This window comes from Anarrhichthys ocellatus, unplaced genomic scaffold (assembly GCF_004355925.1).
Source record: "Anarrhichthys ocellatus isolate YVR2014 unplaced genomic scaffold, GSC_Weel_1.0 scaffold1620, whole genome shotgun sequence".
In the NCBI taxonomy this organism is placed as follows: domain Eukaryota; kingdom Metazoa; phylum Chordata; class Actinopteri; order Perciformes; family Anarhichadidae; genus Anarrhichthys; species Anarrhichthys ocellatus.
This window is the reverse complement of record NW_022281594.1, coordinates 1-9671: the sequence shown is the minus strand read 5'-3', so window position 1 is coordinate 9671 and position 9671 is coordinate 1. Positions and strand designations below refer to the sequence as shown.

At 42.0% G+C, this 9671-nt stretch overlaps 1 protein-coding gene across 2 annotated transcripts; it reads left to right on the top strand.

Annotated features, from left to right (window-relative positions):
• Nucleotides 1-1759: 1759 nt before the first annotated feature.
• Nucleotides 1760-8400, top strand: LOC116377739 (thyrotropin-releasing hormone receptor-like). Of its 2 annotated transcripts, XM_031839451.1 has the most exons (3): nucleotides 1760-1882; nucleotides 4727-5503; nucleotides 8208-8400. In XM_031839451.1, the coding sequence occupies exons 2-3, from the start codon at nucleotides 5121-5123 to the stop codon at nucleotides 8347-8349; spliced, it is 525 nt and encodes a 174-aa protein (XP_031695311.1). In that variant the 5' UTR covers nucleotides 1760-1882; nucleotides 4727-5120; the 3' UTR covers nucleotides 8350-8400. The 2 variants fall into 2 exon arrangements, with proteins under 2 accessions (XP_031695311.1, XP_031695312.1); XM_031839452.1 differs by lacking the exon at nucleotides 1760-1882 and having other exon boundaries at nucleotides 4594-5503.
• The last annotated feature ends 1271 nt before the right edge of the window (nucleotides 8401-9671 follow it).

Sequence of the window (9671 nt, the reverse complement as noted above, 5' to 3'; positions counted from 1 at the left end):
TGGATCCATCGTGGTCCAGGATCAAGCTGCACTTGACGGGTCAGGACAGAGAGCAGAACTCTGGTGGACCAGAGGAGGAGGACTCTGTGTTCACATCATGATGCTTGGTGCTTAAACACAGTCACAGTTGATGGACAATGTTTTCCTCGTGTTGAGTTTTTAATGTGAAGATGTCGGCCATGTTATCTGACCAGAGAATTGTTTCTGTTGCTGCTGTTTATGTTCCTTATGATGAAAATATCAAAGATGCTCTACAGCAGGGGTCTCAAACTCCTCTTCACTCTGGGCCACATCAGCATCATGGTTTCCCTCAAAGGGCCGGTTGTAACTGTAAGACTGTATAAATGTAACTACTCCTAACATATTGTTAAATAACTGTCTCTGCTTTTGATTATTGTTTATTCAAGTGTAAAAATATTGTACATGCAGTTATATAAATGTAAAATGATATTTAAGCACATTTCTGTTATTATAACATAAATCATTTTAATTTAGGGTTAAGAAGCCCACATTACTCTATCAAAGATCAAACTATTAAAGAAAATAACAAAGACAAATATCATCAAACACAAGTTATGACATTAACTTTGTTCAAAGCTATTGTTGTCACCTCTCTGCATCACTAATGTCCCTGCCGTCGTCCCGTGCATGGCAGCTACATCCAAGAGCTCCTCACAGAGTCAGGTCTGCCTTCAGCCTCTTACAAACACTGATAGATGATGTATCTCGTCTCTGAGCTAGCTGTGTTGCTAGATTGCTGCGATGGTGTTTCTTCACAAACTGACATTTGTAAAAGTCTGTATCTGGTCGGAGCTCACCTGCTCACATACCTTTAGCGTGCACTGGGCTGTAGCTTCTGTAAATATATTCTGCTGTGATTGCAGTCTGCCTTTTAATTCTTGGACAATTTGATGTTTTTCTTGGAGGCTAAATTTAGCTCCGTGTTTGGTGTCAAAATGCCGACTTGAATTGTGTTCTTCATCACCGACACGCATCATAACACAGAAGACAGACCCGTTTTTCTCCCTGAAGCACACACATGTATTCTCTTTCCCATCTTAAATTACATCTTCTTCCCTCTGCATCAATTGTTCTCTTCGTGGACATTTTGGGATTATTTGTCGATCTTTTTCAACTCAATCACTTGTTGGAAAACCTCTTTACGGGCTGTTCCCTCTCCTGTCCACCTGTTGTGATAGTTTTAATGTCGTTACACAGACAACATGCTATCTCAGAATTTCGACCATGGGGATATTTTTATTTTCAAGTCTAACTTAATTTTTTTTTTTCCAAAATAATAATAAAAAAACTTTTTTTTTTTTTTTTTTTTGCTGGTGGATTGCAGGCCACATAAAATGACGTGGCGGGCCGGAGTCGGCCCGCGGGCCTTGAGTTTGACACGTGTGCTCTACAGGAATGTAAAACTGGTTTGTTTTCTTTGTCATGTGTTTGTTGGTGGCCGCCCACCAAAAAGCCTTTGTTAAAAAGGGAGATGATGATAACCTCCATTCAGTGATGAACATGAGGCAAACATCCACCTAAACAAAAAATAAATGTAGAACCGAGTGAAATTCAGCCCACCACAGATTTAAATGAATTTATTTCTGAAAAGGTGACGTTGTCTAATTCCAAGATAGGTATTGCGCTTTTATTTTGAAGGCACAAGTGCTGTTTCCTCGTTACTCTGTGTGAGTGTGACGGCGCTCAGCAGTGTGCGCGCTGTGTTGTACAGTATGTAGACAACAGCATGGCCACGCTGACGACCTGCGTTCAACCAGCCACCGACACGATCAAAACTCGAGGGAACAAATCACGCATTTTAATTAGTGGAGAGAGAAACGGGCTGGAAGAGAATCCCGGAGGAAGCTGACATGATGCAAAGGTAATTCATTATTTAAGAATAATTAGAAGTTTACAATCAGTTATATCTGTTTATCTCTATTGCAGTCTTCATTAGCCAAAGCCATGGCATTCTGACACAGATGTCATCCACTCATTAAGCCCACTGTGTAACAAAGGTGTACATGAAGAAAGGAGAAAGAAATGGTAATGTTTAAAAAAAGATCATTTCTGATCTGGAAACAACAGAATGTGACAGTAGCACGAATACAACATAACATAGAACATGTCCATTCGTTTTATATTTAAACAGTTAAGTTGCTTATTCCTCATCTTGTTTCATGGCAATTATCCATTTCTCCCAACACCTGTCAAAATATGTCCTTGAACTATCAACCGAATACATTTCCTGAGCAATATCAAGCTGTTTATGTTGTTGACATTTGTTTTGTGAGTCTGTAGGCTGTCAGCTCAGCTGTTACCTCCGTGTAGTGCTTCAGCTGTTGCACCTGTGCCACACAGTCCTGCACCAAACCTACAGGAACACCTGTAGGTTTGGTGCCTTGCATAAAGCAGGGGCGTGTCCAGCGGGGAGGCACGGCCCTGATTGGCCAGCCCAGGTGCCACCTCGGTATCTTAAATTATGATTGGCTATCTGCCCAGGCTTATTTATTTCAATTTTGTAGGTACTTTGTACTGTGATGGTATTTTTTCAATGTCTATTATTTTCTTCTGTTTATTTCCTTTTGAGGACTCAAAGAATAAAGTATGAGAGCGCTCTATTACACTGTGTTGGTCTGTCATCTTTTAAATGCACTGTAATGTTCGTGGTTAAAGTAGCTACTAATGGAGACACAAATGGTGAATTAATGTTTGTGTATTCGGTACACACCTGCTGTATGCCACGTCCTGCAGTCAGTCACCCACATGGGCCGACCAAGTTGAAAAAGTGTGGCTGTGCCACAGGCTCATGCAGCCCAACTTTAACTCCTGGGGTTAACCCAATCACGTTCTCTGACATTCAGCTCGTCTGGTGACCTCGCGTTTGCTACGTTTAAGTGCCAGATATCTGTAATCATTGTATCTTGAGAGTAAATACTGGACAAGAATTCCACTCAGGCAGGAAATAATGGGGCTTATTAATGACAGTCGGGTGTTTATTGTGTCGACAATTTAGTGAAAATCTAAAATTCACTAATTAACACGTATCGATTGATCTGTACAACAACTGAAAGTGTAAAATTGTGTGGCTTTGCATTTCTTTGCACAGATTAAATAAACAAGATAATGTGCAGCAGGTGGATTTAGTTCAACCAAAAAAATCTATTTTCAGAAATGTTCCTGACATGTTTTCTTGCAGCGAGTTAGAAGATTGTTACCACTCTCATGTCTGTATGAAAGAAAGGTCGCTGGAGCCAACTTTTGTTAAGCAGCAGTTTATTAATATGTACAAAATGGAAGTGTAAAAATGACTGGTTGTGCTGTTAAGGAACAATGTTTCTTGGCCTGGAACAGTCTCTCTGTGGAGTTCCGCTGCAGATAGGTGCTTATACTTCCCAGAACGCTAGACAATGTTTGTAAGACACAATTCATCAATATGTATATTTTTATGTAAGATCCTTATAGTGATAAATTGTTTATGCATATATGAATGTAAACTGCAGTAGAGCAAGAAGGCCTCCAGCTAAATGGAGTTACTGGGGCACCTCACTCAGACAAGCATGATGGATAGTCAGACATGTGCAGAGGATCCGCTTCACTCAGTCGATGTGCGTGTGCAATGGAATGGAGAGTGGATGCAATCTGATTGATGGCAGAATAGTGCAACTAAATTACTTTTCATTTCGTGTGCCCCTCAATTTACGAGAGGCAGCCCTCAGGAGAGGAGGTCCAATATGTGTGTGTGTGTGGCCGGGCTGGGAGGTGAGTGAAAGAGCAGCAGATGCCCCGTAGAGTTCCACAGAGCTGCACGCTGGTTAATTAGCTTTCTGCTGAATGAGAAACCTCAAAACAAACATCAGGATTCTTTAGATGAAAAAAAAGGTCCACACTCTGTCCCCTGATAACCCTCAACATCTGTTGACGTATTTAAAGTTTGTAAAATGTCTTTAATCACACATGTACGGGATTTTAGGATTGTGGCTGTAAGTTGCACTAGGAGGCATCATAAGTGCATTATGAGGGGTGTGTTATTAAAATAATCTTTATGCACTCTTTGAGTGTGTTTATAGCTAGACTGCTGTATTAGAGGTTATTTGTTACACTGCATGCTCAGCAGCACCAGAATGGCTCATTTGAATATTGCCTATTGATGCCTATAGACGGTGAATGGAAAACAAGCAGTGTTGTGTTGATCAGCTGTAGTCACCAGACATGAACAGATTATTGTGTCCTCATAAATACAAGGTATCAAGACAATTATGACAGTTTACATTGATGGAGAGAATGTATCATAATACCCCCTGTGACGTGCTTTACTTTAGCACCCTGATGCAGCGAAACACATGAAATATAAGAACATCCATATGTACTCGCCAGAGGATGACACCTTTGAGCTTTACTCTAGCACCATCCTCTGGACAACATGTTAACTTTGTCCACAAGATATCTCATAAACTCGAAAGATTTCCAGAGAAAACTGAACTTATTGCTGATCTCTATCTTACATATATTAGCAATTACTGCATCTCATTGCCCCCCCCCCCCCCTTTGTTTTAACCACCATATGCTTTTGTAACCACTGATTCTAGTAAATCCTGAGGGAGAGATAAACTGTGGTAAAGTGTGTTTGACATTGGCATATAAAAAAATCCAAAGCCAATTCAAAGGTTATCGTCAATTCAATTCCCTGTTTGTCCAATTAATTGAACTCTCTTTCTATTTCTAGGTGACTCAATGGGGCCCTGAGAGGAAGTCCTGAGACCTTATTCAACGTGTATTCTTTTTCACACTTAGATAGTTAAAGGAAGATAGAGAGCGGGCGTTAAAGGTGAAGGACAGAAGGAAATATCAAAGATGAGAAAACAAGCACAATGCTTCTGGGATTAAAGACTTGTCTAAAAGCTAATTCTCAACTGTTACGTCCCCCGAAGTGATAACTCAATAAAACGTGTGAGCTGCTAAAGCTTCACAACAGTCAATATCATGCCACCTTTAAATAAGAGTGAAGGAGAGATACCACGGCGACATGTCAGAGTCATGCCCCTCATCACTTTAGTCAAGTGAACGTCACCTGTGATTAGCAAACACTTGGGGTATAAAAAGACAAACCTCGAGCAGATATGGCCGACAACGGGAGCTCCAGAATCGACACCCCAACCAACGTCTCTCTGAGTGCCAGCGACTCCGTCTCTGAGTCGTTGGAGTACAAGACAGTGTCGGTGTTCCTGGTCCTGTTGGTGTCTGGCATGGGCATTGTTGGGAACATCATGGTGGTCCTCGTGGTCCTCACCACCCGTCACATGAGGACACCCACCAACTGTTATCTGGTCAGCCTGGCCATAGCCGACCTGACGGTGCTGGTGGCGGCAGGGCTGCCCAACGTGTCGGGCAGTCTGACGGGCACATGGGTCTTTGGCCACGCCGGCTGTCTGGGGATCACCTACCTTCAGTACCTGGGCATCAACGTGTCCTCCTGCTCCATCACTGCCTTCACTGTGGAGAGGTGAGGATGGACAAACAACCAACTACAACTTTTGCTAGATTGTACTGCTTTGAGTTGGTATTGGTGTTCATTTTACTTTTACAGGAGAATGCTTTGTCTTTTACTTTGCATAGGTTTCAGAGGACAACTGTTGAACTAATGCTAAACAATGTGGGGGTCAGTGATGTCATCTGATGCAAACCAATGGTCTCGGCTTGTTTTTATTTTAAAACAGAAGCCAATGCCAACACATTGTTCAAGGACTATCAGCAAGTTCCCCAAAACAACATATTTCAAGTGACAAAGCCCTCAAGTGTCAGTAGAAAGTATGACGGGAGCAAAGAAGGAAGTAGTGAGACATCGTTGTTGAGCACATCTGTGTAGTGAGGTTGTGATGGATGAATAGGTCAATAAACATGGAGACTGGTTTCCTACTGACCAAGATTCCCTTACCTAAACCATGTGTTTATTATTGTAACCACGACAACAAAGGTCCATGATTTTGGGTTTTGTTTAATTGTTTCTTCCATTTTATTTAGATGTTCCCTGCCTCTTGTGTCCTGTGTTCACTTCACTTCCTGCCCTTGTCTGCCCCGCCCTTGATTGAATCCTCCTGTGTCTAATCACCTGCACCTTCCCAGTGTATTTAAACCCTGTGTGTCCCCTGTGTGTCCCCTGGGTGTCCCCTGGTGTCCCCTGGGTGTCCCCTGGGTCAGTTGTGCCCGGATATGATCATTCATGGTATGTTCCCTGTGTTGCCCCTTTTCCTGTTCAGCTCTGCTTTGTGTTTTGTCAAGTAAGTTTCCCTCATGATTGTTTTTTGATATCCTTATCCTGTTTTTGAGTTTTCCCATTCCTTGTTTTTTTCCCTTGGATTTTTTTGTTCCACATTTGTTGGACTTCCTTGCACTGCAAGTTTTACTTCGGACATTTTTTGTTTTATTATTAAATCCTCAAACAAAAAAATCCAAGGGAAAAAACAAGGAACGGGCAAAACTCAAAAACGGGCGGGGTAGGATGATGTGGCGGTGATGGCGGAGAGTGGCAGGCAAGTTGGCGGAGCCAGGTGAGCGGCGATGAATGTCTGGTGTGGCAGGAGGGAATGGTGGAGAGGGCAAGCAAGGCGGAGTGTAGATTTACAGGGTTGATGGTGTGAGCAATGACGCTAACACAGAGAGTCGTTAGAAGTGAGGCAAACTAACATGGAGTTATTATCCAAAATGTCGACGCAAAAGTTAAGCATGAGGACTTGTCCCAGAGTACTCCATTGAGGGCTGTCATCAACCTGGCAGAGTGGGTGAAGAGCCGGGGTTTATATACTGTGGCCCAGTCCCAATCCCCACACTCACTCTGAGGCTCCCGTAAAGTCCGTGAGGGTTTAGTTCTAACCCACTTTCAAATCGCTGTGTGTTTGAGGGCACTCTCTCAGACATTTAGAGCCCTTTGTGAAGACTTTATGTGAGTCAACATTTCTGCAGATTTTGCCCAACAGAATTACCCACAATTCATAGCAATTTGACGTGAAACACGGGGTAACGAATGGAAGCATGGAAATGTAAACAAAGAGGACGGCTCGTGTGTGTTCAGCCTGGAATATAACATTTTACTCAGAATCATTAAGGATCAAAGATGGAACAAAAAAACACATGAAATCAGAGGAATGGAAGCAGAGATTATATTACAGAGATTTATTCAACAAACATTTCATTTTGTTATTGAAGCTGTAAATAGAATATTTTAATTTGCCTCTCATCTTGTGAGGAAAGAGCCTTGAAAACGTTGAAATCTGGGAGTAAAATGTATAAAATAAATTCCCACAATTGAAGATAATATTTTGATATTTTCGTGGTAACGTGATATGTTGCAGCAAAGTGCTGTCCCATTCGTATTTACACCATGCCAAGCCCTTATAGCCTCTCGCACTTAACTTTCTACCAGGTGATGTCAGTAAGTCCTTAAGGGTTCAGGGTTTAAGGCCTTAGGGGGACACTGGGATTTGGCCTTCGGTTGAACACACTTGCTTTGTCCTTTACAATCTTGCACATAATCCACTTTGTTTGGGAAACCTCTATGAACTAAAAGTCTGAACTGACTGGTCACTGTGGTACCTCTTACATCAATTTAACATGTCTGTCTCATGTCTGAATGAGCTCCGTTATGTAAATGTCATGACAACAATTGTATCAGGTCCAATCTAGTATGAATTTCTGATCACTTTCAAGATGCCACAAATTGAATGTTAAATTAACGTAACGGTTCGAGCAGCACAAGTTAAAATGTGCAAAGAGAGAGAGAGATGTGCCTCTTGTTCAGTTTCCCAACATCACCTCAATTCTCTTATGATCTCTGATGAATCGGAAGAAATCAGTTTATTAAACTATGATACATTGTGAAAGAGTCGATGTTAAGTCTTCAAGGTGATTCTTCATAAATCACATCAGTCTTGTTTCTTCTCTTGGTGTGTCCCACGTACAAATAATCTGACCAACACTTTCTTCCTATAATTTCAATTATCAAGCCAACTCTATGGATGAATAAAACAATATTCAGCAATACTTAGCTTAATGTCTGGCTGTCATTATATTGGTCAGTGCTCTAGTGAAGATGTTTGTCTAAAAACATTGCATAAACAACACATGGGTATCTTCCTACCAACAGACTGTTGGCAGTTAGAACATTGACAGTCACGGTGTGTTTGAACCCTCCATCTCCTCTTTGCATGCAGGTACATTGCTATCTGCCATCCGATGAAGGCTCAGACAGTGTGCACAGTGTCCCGGGCCAAGCGGATCATTGCCGTGGTTTGGATCTTCACCTGTGTCTACTGCATGCTGTGGTTTTTCCTGGTGGACATTCAGGTTAGATAAACACACTGCATTTTGCATTACATTTAGTCTGTTACTGGTTTAATCTGGGACGGTGCAGTGGTTAGTACTGCCTCATAGCAGAAGCGTTCTGAGCGTGAACCTGCTGATTGATCCTTCTGCATTGACTATTCTTTCTCCGGGGTCTCTGGCTTCCTACCACAGTCCAAAGACATGCAGGTTAGGTTAATTGTTGACTCTAAATTGCATGTGAGCGTGAATTGTTGTCTGTCTCCATGTGTAAGCCCTGTGATAGGTCCAGGGTATACCCCGCCTCTCACCCAATGTTGGCTGGGATTGGCTTCAGACCCTCGCAATGGTGTAAAGGTTAAAGGTTACAGATGATGGATGGATGGTTTAACTGGCTGAGGGCCTCAGCAGAGTAACCCAGAACTAATGATTTGAAAGTAAGGCATATGATACTGTTGCCATAATATTTTTCTCAATGTAAAATTACACAGAATGAAGTGAAGGGTACAAATGTTTGTATGTATATATATATACACATATATAAACATAGCACAAAAAGTAAGGACATTAGTGTTTGGTAGATTATTTCTTTGTTGTAACAATGCTTCTTGGTAAAAAATCTTATACCATTGGAAAGCCTGTTTATTTACCTTTCAAACAGTGTCACATTTGTAAGGAACATGCATTCGTGGGATGAGCAGCAGAGCTGAATATGTGGGTTGCGCCCATGAAAGATTTGCCAAATCTTCTCTGCCAATGCCAAACAGCTTATTCTGCTGTTGACTCTTGTTTGGTGGATTGGATGATTGAAGTGTGAAGAAACAAGACATATTGGCAATTTAACAATTCATTAATTTAACAGTCAGGAGCCCCAGTAGCATGTGGAAGAACCATACACAGCCACAACAGCCTGGCTCCTCCTCCTCATGCTGGTCACCAGCCTGCTCACACACTGCTGTGGGATGCATCTCATTCTTCAAAAAGCATTTGTCGCAAGTCAGCCAACGTGGTTGTGTTGGTCACTCTGGCACAAACAGCACGCCCAAGCTGATCCCACAAGTGTTCAAAGGGGTTGAGTTCAGGACTGCTGGCAGACCATTCCATCCTCTCCACTCCCAAATTCTGGAGGTAGTGTCTGATAAACCGCTCTGTTTGGCATTGGCAGAGAAGATTTGCCACATTTTTATGGCCGCAACCCACATACTCAGCTCTGCTGCTCATCCCATAAATGCATGTTCCTTACGAATGGGGCCCCATTTAAAAGGGAAATAAACAGGCTTTCCAACGGTATAAGATTTATTGGCAAGAAGCATTGTTACAACAGAGAAATAATCTACCAAACACTAATTTCCTTA